The 15,662-nt window shown below is 33.7% G+C and overlaps 1 protein-coding gene across 1 annotated transcript in view; it reads right to left on the bottom strand.

The window, feature by feature from the left end:
• Positions 1–9,074, bottom strand: part of Ccdc148 (coiled-coil domain containing 148) — a 217,675-nt gene extending 208,601 nt beyond the window's left edge. Inside the window, 2 exon segments of the mRNA XM_071619395.1 lie at positions 7,757–7,874; positions 9,019–9,074. Of these exon segments, the coding sequence (XP_071475496.1) occupies positions 7,757–7,874; positions 9,019–9,074 (174 nt within the window).
• Positions 9,075–15,662: the final 6,588 nt, after the last annotated feature.

Genomic DNA, 15,662 nt, shown 5'->3' with positions numbered 1-15,662 from the left:
ATCAAGGATACAATTACAATAAATGTTAGCAAGGATGTAGAGAAAAGGGTTCACTCATACATTGCTGATAAGACTACAAATTAGTGCAACCACTCTGAAAAGCAGTGTGGAATGAAACCACCATATGACCCAGTTCCCCACTCCTCAGTATATATCCAAAGGATTTAAACTCAGTGTACTACAGTGATGTGGTAATATCAATGTTTATAGCAACACAATTCACAATAGCCAATCTATGGAACCAACATAGGTACCATTCAACAGATAATGGATAAATAAAATATTATATATATATATACACACACATACACACACACACAATGAAATATTACTTAGCCATAAAGAATAATGATTTTTATTGCATTTGTCAGTAAGTGGATGGAACTGGAGACTATCAAGCTAAGTGAAATAGTTAGTCCCCAAAAGTCATAGGTCAAATATTTTCTCTGATTTGCAGAAGTTAATCCAAAGTGAGGATAGGGAATTTAAAAACAAAAAGAATAAAAGAAAGATCACTGGAGTAGACAAAAGGGAAAGAAGCAAAGGTAAGAGGGATAGAATAGAGAAAGAATGAATTTGGCCTAACTTTACTATGTACATATATGAATATACAACAGTGAATCATCATCATGTACATCCACAAGACACTAATTTATTTATTTATTTATTTATTTTTAATTTTTTATTGTTGGTTGTTCAAAATATTACAAATTTCTTGACATATCATATTCCTCACTTTGATTCAAGTGGGTTATGAACTCCCACCTTCACCCCATACACAGATTGCAGAATCACATCAGTTATTGCCATACTAGTGTCTGTTGTGCTCCGCTGCCTTTCCCATCCTCCATCATGCCCCCTCCCCACCTCTCCCCTCCCCTCCCCTCCCCTCCCCTCCTCTCTCTCTACCCCCTCCACTGTATAACCCTGAGGGTCTCCTTCCATTTCCATGCAATTTCCCTTTTCTCTCCCTTTCCCTCCCACCTCTCATCCCTGTTAAATGTTAATCATCTTCTCCTGCTCTTCGTCCCTACTCTGATCTTAGTTACTCTCCTTATATCAAAGAAGACATTTGGCATTTGTTTTTTAGGGATTGGCTAGCTTCACTTAGCATAATCTGCTCTAATGCCATCCATTTCCCTGCAAATTCTATGATTTTGTCATTTTTTAATGCAGAGTAATACTCCATTGTGTATAAATGCCACATTTTTTTTTATCCATTCGTCTATTGAAGGGCATCTAGGTTGGTTCCACAGTCTTGCTATTGTGAATTGTGCTGCTATGAACATCGATGTAGCAGTGTCCCTGTAGCATGCTCTTTTTAGGTCTTTAGGGAATAGACCAAGAAGAGGAATAGCTGGGTCAAATGGTGGCTCCATTCCCAACTTTCCAAGAAATCTCCATACTGCTTTCCAAATTGGCTGCACCAATTTGCAGTCCCACCAGCAATGTACAAGTGTACCCTTTTCCCCACATCCTCGCCAGCACTTGTTGTTGTTTGACTTCATAATGGCTGCCAATCTTACTGGAGTGAGATGGTATCTTAGGGTGGTTTTGATTTGCATTTCTCTGACTGCTAGAGATGGTGAGCATTTTTTCATGTACTTGTTGATTGACTGTATGTCCTCCTCTGAGAAGTGTCTGTTCAGGTCCTTGGCCCATTTGTTGATTGGGTTGTTTGTTCTCTTATTGTCTAATTTTTTGAGTTCTTTGTATACTCTGGATATTAGGGCTCTATCTGAAGTGTGAGGAGTAAAGATTTGTTCCCAGGGTGTAGGCTCCCTATTTACCTCTCTTATTGTTTCTTTTGCTGAGAAAAAACTTTTTAGTTTGATTAAGTCCCATTTGTTGATTCTAGTTATTAACTTTTGTGCTATGGGTGTCCTATTGAGGAATTTGGAGCCCGACCCCACCGACTGTAGATCGTAGCCAACTTTTTCTTCTATCAGACGGCGCGTCTCTGATTTGATATCAAGCTCCTTGATCCATTTTGAATTCACTTTTGTGCATGGCGAGAGAAAGGGATTCAGTTTCATTTTGTTGCATATGGATTTCCAGTTTTCCCAGCACCATTTGTTGAAGATGCTATCTTTCCTCCATTGCATGCTTTTAGCCCCTTTATCAAATATAAGATAGTTGTAGTTTTGTGGATTGGTTTCTGTGTCCTCTATTCTGTACCATTGGTCCACCCGCCTGTTTTGGTACCAGTACCATGCTGTTTTTGTTACTATTGCTCTGTAGTATAGTTTGAAGTCTGGTATCGCTATACCGCCTGATTCACACTTCCTGCTTAGCATTGTTTTTGCTATTCTGGGTCTTTTATTTTTCCATATGAATTTCATGATTGCTTTCTCTATTTCTACAAGAAATGCCATTGGGATTTTGATTGGCATTGCATTAAACCTATAGAGAACTTTTGGTAATATCGCCATTTTGATGATGTTAGTTCTGCCTATCCATGAACAGGGTATATTTTTCCATCTTCTAAGATCTTCTTCTATTTCTCTCTTTAGGGTTCTGTAGTTTTCATTGTATAAGTCTTTCACCTCTTTTGTTAGGTTGATTCCCAAGTATTTTTTTTTTTTTGAAGATATTGTGAATGGAGTGGTTGTCCTCATTTCCATTTCAGAGGATTTGTCGCTGATATACAGGAATGCCTTTGATTTATGCGTGTTGATTTTATATCCTGCCACTTTGCTGAATTCATTTATTAGCTCTAATAGTTTCTTTGTAGAGCCTTTTGGGTCTGCTAGGCATAGAATCATATCATCTGCAAATAGTGATAATTTAAGTTCTTCTTTTCCTATTTTTATGCCTTTGATTTCTTTCGTCTGTCTGATTGCTCTGGCCAGTGTTTCGAGAACTATGTTGAACAGAAGTGGAGAGAGAGGGCATCCCTGACAAGACACTAATTTAAAAAACCTATAAGTGTTGGCAAGGATGTGGGGAAAAAGGTATATTCATACATTGCTGGTGGGACTGCAAATTGGTGCAGCCAATATGGAAAGCAGTATGGAGATTTCTTGGAAAACTGGGAATGGAACCACCTTTTGACCCAGCTATCCCTCTCCTCAGTCTATACCCAAAGGACTTAAAAACAGCATACTACAGGGACACAGCCACATCAATGTTTATAGAAGCACAATTCACAATAGCTAAACTGTGGAACCAACATAGATGCCCTTCAGTAGATGAATGGATAAAAAAATGTGGCATTTATATACAATGGAATATTATTCAGCAATAAAAGAGAATAACATCATGGCATTTGCAGGTAATGGATGGAGTTGGAGAAGATAATGCTAAGTGAAGTTAGCCAATTCCAAAAAACCAAATGCTGAATGTTTTATATAAGGAGGCTGATTCATAGTGGGGTAGGGAGGGGGAGCATGGAAGGAATAGATGAACTCTAGATAGAGCAGATGGGTGGGAGGGAAAAGGAGGGGGCAGGGGTTAGCAATGATGGTGGAATGTGATGGATATCATTATCCAAAGTACATGTATGAAGACACAAGTGGGTGTGAATATACTTTGTATATAATCAGAGATATGAAAAAATGTGTTCGATATGTGTAATATGAATTGTAATGCATTCCACTGTCATTTATTTTAAAAAAATTAAAAATACCTATAAGTAAATATCACAAAGATCAGTAAAGCCAAGGGAACAGGAGGAGGGAAGAGAGGAGGGAAAGGGAAACTAAATTAGAACAAATTATATTCCATGCTTTTATAATAATGCCAAAATTAATTCTGTTTCATACATAACTGCAAAGAACAAATCAAAAAGTTTCTGAGACAATCAGGCAAATTTAACATTCACTAGATATTTGAAATTATTGAGACATTAATATTTATATGTGTGTGGTACTATAGGGCTTTTTATGTTCTGGTGTTCTAGATTTACATGCTGAGATATTTACAGGTGAAATATTATGATGTCTAAAATTTGCTTTAAAACAATCTGGTGCAGGGGATTACAGAGAAAACAGTAGCCAAAAGTTGATAATTATTGAAGCTAGATGATTCTACGTAGAGATCATTATACTATTTAAAATTATATTTCATATTTATAATTTTTTATAAAGTTTAAAAAAGAATTAATAAAAGGAAACTTGGGCAAGAAGAAATATTCATTCTTGTTAAGAAAAGAATTCAACCAAAAATAATAATGAAGATCCCTTTTATACTTACTAAATTGGGAATGAATAGTTATCTACAGTGTATGAAAAATTGGTCTCGTTTTCAACCCAAATCTACTCTAGGGTTTTAGTCCAAATCTATTCTATGGCTTCAACCTTTGAAAGACTCAATGTTTGTGTTATGGTTGGCTATGAGGTGGACCCCAAAAGCACATGTGTGAGGCAATGCAGGAAGCATTAGAGGTGAAAAGATTGGATGATGAGTGTTTTAACCTAATCAGTATATTAATCCCTTATTAGAGATTAACTGAGTGGTAACTGAAGGCAAATAGGATATGGCTGGAGGAGGTGGGCATTAAGGATGTGTCTTTTAGGTATATATTTTGGATCTGGTAAGTGGAGTCTCTGTGCTTACTGATCATGTCCTGAGCCACTTTCCTCTACCTTTCCACTATGATGTTCTGCCTCACTTTAAACCCCAAGGAATGGAGAAGGCCATCTACAGACTGAGACCTCTGAAACCATGAGCCCCCCAAATAAACTTTTCTTTCTCTTATTGTTCTTGTCAGGTATTTTAGTCACAGCAGCAAAAAGGCTGACTAAAACAGTGCGCCTCATTGTCTCATCTAGCATCCAAAAATTGATTGTGGTCAACGACAGTGATTTTATAGATGACCATCAATTCTAATCAGTCCAACATTGTCAGTAATACAACAGGCAAATAGCTAATTATTCTAATATAACCTGAAGCAACAATCTCTCTATGTGCTTTAAATTTCAACATTTTATCACTCCATCTTAATATATCTCTGTTGCCAAAATAAAATGCTGTAATAATTAATGTGCTACAACTGTTAATTTTGTGCATTAAAAAATGTGCATATATAAAAAGGAAAATAGATTGATAATTAATACAAGGATTAAGACAGAATGTATTAGCTATGAACATTTGGATGAATCACATTTTCTTTCTGAGTCAATACCTTTTACAATAGTTCAATAATAAAATAAGAAAGAATAACAGATAATATTGTAATTATAATTCTACTTAGTATACTGTTTGATACATTAGCATCCATAACATTAAAATATAAACTTCTAAGAGTTTTATTTAACTTCCAATTATTTAATTCCGTTTAAGCCATGAGTCTTTCAAGGAAGTGCTCTCATCTTAAAAATAAATTAAAAGCAGAAGGTCACTTGCTACCTGTAAGCTAAATGAGAAGGCTAAACTTGGAAAATCAGATATAACAACATTTCTAATACATCTTTCTTAATCCAGATATAGTGAAAAACAAAATCTATATGAAGAAAAAAAGTGTTAGAACATTATGAGGTATCCAGGACACCTTTTGTTCTTCCTATCCACAAAGCAAAACAATAGAAAACACAAAGATGCTTTAAAGGAAAATTTCTTTTCATTATTAATCTATGAATAATAAAAAACCTAAACAAAAACTTATCAAAATGATTACTACTGACAGTGATTGAAGACAAGAAATTTTTGAGGTTTTCCAAGATATGAATCCATGTACAAAGTTTTCTAGAACATAATGGAATTAAAAAGCTTTTTCTGAATTATATTCCAGTATGAACAGAAAGCTAGTGATGCTATCTAAAATGCCAGTTGAAAGGAGCATCTGTTTAACTTCAAAAACATTCAATACTGTAGCCAGAGATGCAGTCTAGCAGCTGACAGTGATGAAAAATTAGTTCTTCCTAGGTTTTTGAAAACCACAATAAATAATTAAAAATCTTAAATATATTTACTCTTTGATAGTAAGTCAAAGATATATTTATTTGCCTTGACAAAAAAAAAAACTGACTTTAGACACTCAACCTTTCTACATTCAACCAAATGCCTTTTTTGGTATATCTCAGAGATAAATAGATGGATGAATAATATTAGGAATATACAGGTACATATTCCAACATTGAGAAAGGTATGAAGATTATGTGTTGGTATCAATAAAATTAAAACAATGCCTTGGAAAATAAATTTGGTAATAGATCTCAAAAACACTAAAAAAAAAAAAAAATCATCATACCTTTTGGCTCAAACATCCCAATGATGGGAATTTATCCCATGGGGGTAGACCATTCTAAAATACTGAAAAATCTCTGTGCATGACGATTTTTGTAGTAGAAGGAAGACTAACATCACAAATTGGATATAACCTAAATACCAAAAATATCAAGTCCTGGTAATGCATGCATCTTTTTCTATTTGGAATACAATGCTTGTCACTTCTGTATTTGCTTAGTTAATTCTAATTGACCTTGAGCTCTCAATGTCAATTCCTCAGAAAGACCTTTCCTAATCACCCAATCAGGATCAAATCCTTCATTATACATGGGTCAATGTGTTTTTATTGCAGTTTACACTTAATGTAATTTTTTTCCTGACTTACTTAATAAGCACTATTATCCCTGTCCCAGCAGACAGTACACTCCATGAGGGTAAAGGTTGTGTTGTTCACTATTGTATTTTCAAGGTAATTGGTAGGCACATCAAAATATTTTTGACTGATATAACAAGATAACAAATAATACACAGATGATGTGATAAAATGTTAAGAGAAGAGCTATATAGAATTTCAGATCTGTGTTTATCACAAAAGAAAATAAAATACATATTAAATATTTATGTTTAATATGTATTTTATTTATATATGTGTTTATGTATGCAGTATGTATACAACATCTCAGAATGGAAGTCTAGTTTGAAAATAGATTTATTAGGAAGATAGTTATGTGACTTTTTCTATTAAATTTATTTGTACTCATAACGTAATGTTATTTTAAATTTATATATAAATCAAACAAATAATACCTTAGTTTTTAAGTAGTCACCTTAGTTTGAAGAGATATTGCTCATGGATATATTTCCCTAGAATAGGTATCAAATATGCTTTTGGAATCATGGTTGCCTTTTTAAAAAGATATTAATGATAAAATGTCATACAAAACTAACAAATACAAAAACTTTAATTGCAAATGGAAACTTGTAAATTAATGTGCTGCTTCACCAAACCAGTTTTTCAAAGAATCCTAGCAATGAAAATAACATTTTTAGTGAATGTTGCACAAGAAAAAATATACTTCATTAATAATCCTAACTATCCGTGATCCTAAAATACTACATATAATTATTTGTACATAGACCCCCTTTCAAATTTAGTTCAGGTTGATCTTTTCTAGTCCTGGAACATATATTTAAACAAAAAAAAAATTCTGTGGGCACATTTATATAATATTGGAAAGGAAACTTTAAATCAGTTAATAATCCATGGCTGACACTTTCTAGCCAGCTTTACTTTTCAGATTAAGTTGGAAATTGTTGAAAGCTAATGAAATAACTATGTTTCCAAAGCAAATTTGAATTCAGTCCTCATAGGTTTGAACACTAAACAAGTAACGCATGTAAACTATATAACAGTGTCAGAGAACATTCAATAAATGTTAGCTGCTGTTCACTATTATTAATAGTTGGGAGACTCTAAAAACCATTTACACAGACACTTAGTTTTGCATTTGCAATGTAAATAATATTATACTTCTTTATAATTCAATTTTACCAAACTAGAAAAACACATACACATAAAACTTCTAACCTTTAGTTCTGTAGAAGCAGAAGCTAACTTTTTTGCTTCAGTTAAAGCCCGCAATTGTTGATAGTCTACTGGCTTGTACATGGTGCTTCTCATCCTATTTTTCATACGGAATACCAGATTATCTATTTTTTTATAAAAAGAGAAAAGAACAAAGAAAAGTATCATGTTATTGAACGGGAAAATGTGAACTTCAGATCTCATTTTAAAATATTTTTAAAGTATTATATATATATATATATATATATATATATATATATATATATATATATATATATATAAAATATGTTACAATGTTCACAATATATTTTAACCTCTATTTTAAGAAATTCTTAGAATATAGCCACTATATTCCTTGCTCAATGTTACTTCAAAGAGCATTAAAGGAACAATTCTATATGTTAATATATTATGGACCAACAAATATTATAAGCCAAGTATGAGAAATGTTAAGTCACTCTTTTTATTTAAAATGTGTTAAGGGGCTGGGGTTGTGGCTCAGGGGTAGAGTGCTTGCCTAGCATGTGCAAGGCCCTGGGTTCGATCCTCAGCACTACATAAAAACAAATAAATAAAATAAAGGTATTGATAACTACAACTAAAAAATAAATATTTAAAAAAATAAAATGTGTTACGTACCAACTGTAAGTATCACATCTTTATTAATAAAATTACATATATAGTTTTCAAGTCATATATGCATTTCTAGATTTAATAAGTAGAAATGATTTAATTAAATTTGAAAAAAAGGTTGAAATTAAAAACCAAATTTTAATAGGTCAAATAAGATCATAATCATGCAAAATATTTGGATATTCTATACTCAAATATATACAAGATCCTGGTTTAGTACATTAACCTTTTTTGATAAAGCAAAACATAAGTAGAAAATGCTCTAAATCCAACTAGCATAAAGTATAATAGTTTAAGTGATTCAAACAAAAACTGTACTCTCATCTCAAATATGTGAATAATTAATAAGTAAGATTTACTTAAGAAATCATGGACTATATGACTGACTACAGGAGGTTACCAAGTGATTTCAGGACCCCAAGTGATTTCAGGACAAGTACAGAGGAGAGCAAATTTGTATTAGCCACTATGGAAGATTAAAATAAACCCTTAATAAGGTCAATCATTCAATGTAATCAGAGAATGAGCTTTTATATATTGAAGATTTGGAAATAAACATGCCAATTTTATATTGTTTCAAAAGTGCATAGTCCACTATAAATCATAAAACAGAGTTGAAAATTAAAAAAAAAATATCTGAGCTAGCATTTCTCTGAATTGTCATGAATGGTCAATCTCTATTATTCATGTTTTCCATATCTGTCAAGGAAACAAGAGTTTAAGTTTCGCAATGTTTTTTTTTTCCATTTTTTCTTTTGTTAGTGAATTATACATAACAGTTGGAATCATTTTGACAAAATCATACATGCATGGAATTTGACTTTCTCCATTTCAGTCCCTGGTGCCGCTCACCTTACCTTCCCCTCCTCCCTCTGCCTATTCTGCTTCTTTTACTCTCTTGGTCTTCCTTTCACTTATTTATTTATTTTTGATGGATATATATATATATATATATATATATATATATATATATATATATATATATAATATAGAGTTCACTGTTGTATATTTATAAATGCATAGAGCATGATTTTTTTTCAAATTCATTTCACATTTCCTACCCTTTTTCATCCCTTCTTCCTCCCTCAAGATCTCTTCTTTCTATTCTGTGTTATTTTAAAATGCTTTTAAAGATGTGTTAATTGAACTGCATTCAAAAGTGAGGCTCAGCCAGGTGTGGTGGTGCTCCCCTGTAATCCCAGCAGCTCAGGAGGCTGAGGCAGGAAGATAGTGAGTTCAAAGCCAACCTCAGCAATTTATCGAGGCCCTAAGTAATTCAGTAAGACCTTATCTCTAAGTAAAATATAAAAAAGGACTGAGGATGTGGCTCATTGGTTAAGTACCCTTGGATTCACTCCCCAGTACCAAAAAAAGAAAATAAAAGTGAGGCCCAGAACTGGGTGGGTGTCACAACTCTTTTCTAATTCATTAAAATTTGCTTTCCCTACCCCTAGAAGCTCCCTTCACTAATGTTTTTCTTCTGTGCCATTCTTGCTCGGGTCACTCCTTCTAATCTTTTCCTCCTTAATTCTCCTTTATTGGATTGTCTCAACTGATAACTATTTGATGATTAGAAAATTGCATATGTTTCATCTTGAGTTCCCAGGGAGAAAGAAACTATAAATTGAAGAATAAATTACTCACTACTGCTATTTCCAGTAACATAGTAGTATTTGTGGTGGATATGGAGATGAACCAGGAAGATTTCCCTCCCAGAAACGACTTGATGACTGGTTTTGGGGAGTGTGGTCTTCAGACAATCTCCAGCTGTCACCTCCTTCGGGGTTGGACTCAGCTATAGAGAACAGCCTAGGCCAAAGGCATACCCTTTCTGGGACAGACAATACCCTTTGAGTGAGCAAGGCAGGGTATAAATCAAGTTGGGGCCAACATGGGACACTCTGATGGGAAACATTTGTTCAATAGCTTCCTGCTGGGTTAGTCTAAACATTGTTGGACCTGCATTGGAGTTGACTTCTTCATCTGCCCAATCCTGCCTTCTCCTCCTTCCTTTCATAGGTATGGGTCCCTGATAAATATTTTACACCCCCAAATCTCCCTCAGCATTTATTTCCTAACAACCCAACCTGCAATATAACACTGAACTGAGGCAACATCTTTCTCGGAACACATTGCCTCCAGGGCAAACAGATTGGTCAGGTGGCTCTTTAAATAACTGTACCCTCTATTCATAAAATTTTGTTCCATATCTACTAGATGGAACTACCCATATATAATGGTCTTTGCAATAACCTAAACCTTCCTTAATGAAAGAGAATGTAGCAAAGATCCTTGGTTTTTGAAAACTCTGCTACAATACCATGGATTCTGTTAACCATATATTAGCTTTAGGAATACAGAGATAAATTCTGGTGTATAATTTCTACAGGGTCTCTTCTCAAGAAAGTCTTGTTTAAAACTTTAATAACATTGGCAATCCACCCTGGAGGCTGGTTTATACGCATACGCAAACCTTATCCATTAAAATTATTCATTCAAAATACACAGTCTATCCACTTTAACCACCTCTGTATGACTCAAGCCACCTCCTGCTTGGGTTTAGAAGCAGTTCAACTTTGTACCTGCCAAGCCCATTCTCTGCACAAGTAACCTCGTAATGACTCTAATCTGACCTTACTTGAAGTCCTTCAATGGTTTCCCACTACCATTTTAAAATAGTCCCAAACTCTTCTATTTTTTATTTTAGCCATATGTTTTTATTAATACTTATGTACATTTTTATGCATGTATATAAATACTTCTCATTTACATATTTATAATTTTATACTTTTGCTCTTTCAAAACCCTCTAGTATAAATTTAATACATTTTTGATTGGTACCTAGTACACAACTAAAATTAGATGACATAATATTCTCTTAGTTGACAAGTTTTCCTATCTGGGAGTAATAAATATCCTTCTAAATGAAGTCTTGGAACAAATAAGAACATACGATCATAATGATTAATTTACAGCTTTATAATATGAGTACTGCTTGATCGCTGTGAAAAAAGAGAAAAATTGAAGAATAAATTGATAATCACCTATATTTTTAGCAAAGAGATTATTTTACTTTTTTATTAGTTCATTTTAGTTATACATAATAATGTAGTTCATACTGGAATAATTGAACAAGCATGGAACAAAACTTGCTCCAATCAGTCCCTGGTAATTCCCCCTTCTCTCTCTTCCTTCCTCCCCTATTTCCTTTTCTCTATTTTAATGATCTTACTTCTATTTATTTATAGGTTTTTAAAAATCAGTGCATAATAGATATACATAAAGGTGAAATTTACTGTCACACACACACACACACACACACACACGAAAGTTTGGTCAGATTCATTCCACTGTTCCTGCCTTTTCCATTTCTCCTTTCACCCCCTCAATTCCTTATGGAGATTCCTCAGAAAACTTGGAATGGAACCACCATTTGACCCAGCTATCCCACTCCTCAGTCTACAGCCAAAGAACTTAAAAACAGCATACTACAGTAACACAGTTACATCAATATTTATAGCAGCTCAATTCACAATAACTAAACTGTGGAACCAACCTAGGTACTCTTCATTAGATGAATGAATGAAGAAACTGATATATATATATATATATATATATATATATATATATATATATATGCAATGGAATATTACCCAGCATTAAAAGAGAATAAAATTTTGGCATTTGCAGGTAAATGGATGGAGTTGGAGAATAGCATGCTAAGTAAAGTAAGCCAATCCCAAAAAACCAAAGGCCAAATGCTCTCTCTGATAAGAGGATGCCAATCCATAATGGGTGGGGGCAAAGGAAAAATAGAGGAACTTTGGGCAAAGAAGAGGGAAGGGTGGGGAGGGGGTATAGGGGCAGGAAAGATGGTGGAATGAGATGGATATCATTACCCTAGGTATATGTATGACTTCACATATGGTGCAACACTACATCGTGTACAACCAGAGAAGTGAAAAGGTGTGCTGCAATTGTGTACAATGAATCAAAATGCATTCTGCTGTCATACATACCTAATTAAAATTAATTAATTAATTTTTTAAAAAGCACCCTAAAAATAAAATCAATTTTCTTTTTATACTCCACTGATTACTGATCTCACTTAGATTCTTATGGAATCTGCCCATCCCACCCCAACTTTTTTCTTTATTTATTTCTTTCTTTTTCTTTTCCCATCCCTCCTTAATTTTGTCTAGTTTTTATATATGAGAGAAAATATTTAACCCCTGATTTTTTGAGTCTGGCTTATTTCACTCCAGTTCCATCCATTTACCAGCAAATGCCATAATTTCAATCTTCTTTATGGCTGAGTAAAACTCCATTTTGTGTATATACTGCATTGTTTTTTAATCCATTCATCTGTTGACAGGCACCTGAGCTGGTTCCATAGCTTGGTTATTGTGAATTGTACTGCTGTGACTGATTTTAGATTTTTTAGAAATATACCAAGGAGTGGGTATATTTATATACAGTGGTTCCATTCCTAGTTTTTTAAGGAGTTTACACTGCTTTCCAGAGTGGTTGCACTAATTCGTACCAACCAACAACATATGAGTGTAATTTTTCGTCCACACGTTCTCTCAAACTTATTATTTGTATAGATCATTGCCATTCTGACTGTGGTGCGATGAAATCTCAATGTAATGATTTGCATTTCCCTGATTGCTAGAGATGTTGAATATTTTTTCAGATATTTATTGGCCATTTGTATTTCTTCTTTGAGAAATGTCTCTTTAGTTCTTTTGCCCTTTTGCTAATTAAGTTATTTGGCCAAACTCTTTTAAATGGATTATAAAATCCAGCATGATCTGAATTTGGTCATCTCTTCTTGCATCTGTTTTACATATTCCAAATACAGCTATCTATTTCTCAAATATGCCATTTCATTCTGAATCAAGGCCTTCCTACTTGCCTTTCCCTCTGCCTTAAAGATATTTCCTACTTCTCTTTACCTGACTGGTTTCTGCTCAGCTTTTAGCTCAACCAATGTGTCACCTCAAAGAGACCTAATCAGGCCTCTCCATATAAATAAGGAAGAACCTCATATTCCTCATCCTATTCTTTTATTTTCCATGAAAATTTGTATCAGTCTTCATATTTGCATATTTACTGGTTTGATGCCTAGTGCCATTCACAGACATGTGTACTCCATCTTATTTCTGATTATATCCCCAGTGCCTAGTATACATAAATATTCAATAAATATTATTTGAGGAAATAAATAAAAGGGGCTGGTAGTAGCTAGCTGTATGTCTTCTAGTGACTCAGAAGAATGGCAATAGTTCCTAAGTATACACCATAATCTCCCTTCTTCCTACTATAACTTATCAATTTCTTTTCATTTGCTTTAATAGTATAACCTACAGACTGGAGTGGCAAATTTAAATGCCCTTAGGAACCATTAGATAAATTCAATGAAAGAACTGAAAAGGGATACAAACCAAAAGAAATAGTAGAAAAGAAGAAAAAAATAAGAGAATTCCATACCCAAAGATAGTCAAATACATTTGTTGTCTTTTTATGACACCACTACCAGACGCATAAAGGAAGCCTCCAGAACAAATCTAGGTTGGTTTGTTAGTTTGGGCCTACTGCTTCTTGTCTGTTGTTTTCATAATTATTCCACCCATAGCTCTACTGTCCAAGTTTGCCATCTCTATCTAGTAGGAGACCTTACTAATTCTCTAGTTGATTTCAGTTTCATCTTTCCTCAGGGGGTAATGCAGCTACTTTAGACCTAATTTTCCTTGGTGTTGAGATTCAGAGATTCAGGCTCTGAAACAAAATGAGGTTTTGCTTCTTCCCTTTCGGCTATCTTGGTTTGATACTCTCTGTCCCCACATTCTTCCTGGCTTTCAGAAGAAAATCATGCAACCCAAATGATGTTTTTCACTATTTTTACAAAGTGCAAATTTTAATTGTGGCCATAAGAATCTTACAGTAGAGGGCTGGGGTTATTGCTCGGCAGTAGAGTACTTACCTAACACATGTGAAGCACTGGGTTCAATTCCCAGCACCACTAAACAAACAAATAAATAAATAAATAAAGTTACTAAAAAGAAAGAATCTTACAGAAGAATTCATTCTTATAACCAAAGATGTAACCAAAACTTCATCTGTTTTCATGAACTTCAAAAATAGTTTGTTTCCAACTGTACAGAAGATCATGTGGAAACTCTTTTTGACCAACATATTTGAATCTTTAAATATAGATAATGCTCACCTTCCAAGAATGTTGAGGGCCTCCACACTAAGGAATCATTAAACTGAGCTATTAAAAAACTGATTTAATTGCAGTATTTTTATGTCAGAAAACTGAATAAACATTCAGATTTAGAATTTGAAAAGTTCAGAAATAATTTACTTCGTCAAGCTTCTCATTTTAGCAACTGAGATGACTGAGGCTCAAAAAAATAACCAAAATCACATACCTAATCAGAATTACTACAGTTTCAAAATCTCATAATATAAAAATCTCTCAAAATGAAGGTTTATTTATTATCAACATAGTGACCAAGCCCAACCTGAACTGAAATCACTTGGTGCTTATTTAATGTTAGCATTCACACATTTGTGCAAATATCATAATATACTTAATTATGTAATACTGTTTCAGGCCCCACTGTGGTTTTAAATAATATAGGGCATATTTTCTATAAAACAGTTCTAAAAATTTGAAAAACTCAAAATTCATTGGTTAATACACAGTTCATATAAGGGATTTTCTTTATTGTTGTTGTTGTTGTTTTGGTACAGGGGGGTTGAACTCAGGGGCACTCAACAACTGAGCCACATCCCCGGCCCTTGTTTGTATTTTTTATTTAGAGACAGGGTCTCACTGAGTTGCTTAGCACCTCGCGGATACTGAGGCTGGCTTTGAACTCACAATCACCCTGTCTGAACCCCCTGAGCCTCTGGGATTACAGGTGTGTGCCACTGTACCTGACCATATAAGGGATTTTGAAACTACTAAAACAAATACTTTCTAAGTCCAAACAAGTGCATATTATTTAAGCCATGTTAATTTTATGCTTACCAATAAGAAATTCAAAGTGGCTACTTAAGCCCATTGTTTAGAAGGATTCAGGCTGAGTAACTTTTACTTGAACAGAATTTTTCTAGTTAAATAATTTAAGAGCACTTAACTTTGGAAATTATTTCACATTCACACTATATGACATTTTAGAAATTCCTTGAGTGTTATCAAAATGTTAAATCTTTTAGATATATTCAACTACTGAAAATATTTTTATAACTTTATTTATTTATT

This window comes from Marmota flaviventris, chromosome 11, assembly GCF_047511675.1.
Source record: "Marmota flaviventris isolate mMarFla1 chromosome 11, mMarFla1.hap1, whole genome shotgun sequence".
Taxonomy (NCBI): domain Eukaryota; kingdom Metazoa; phylum Chordata; class Mammalia; order Rodentia; family Sciuridae; genus Marmota; species Marmota flaviventris.
The sequence above is the reverse complement of the archived record's forward strand: the minus strand, read 5'-3'. Positions and strand labels throughout refer to the sequence as shown.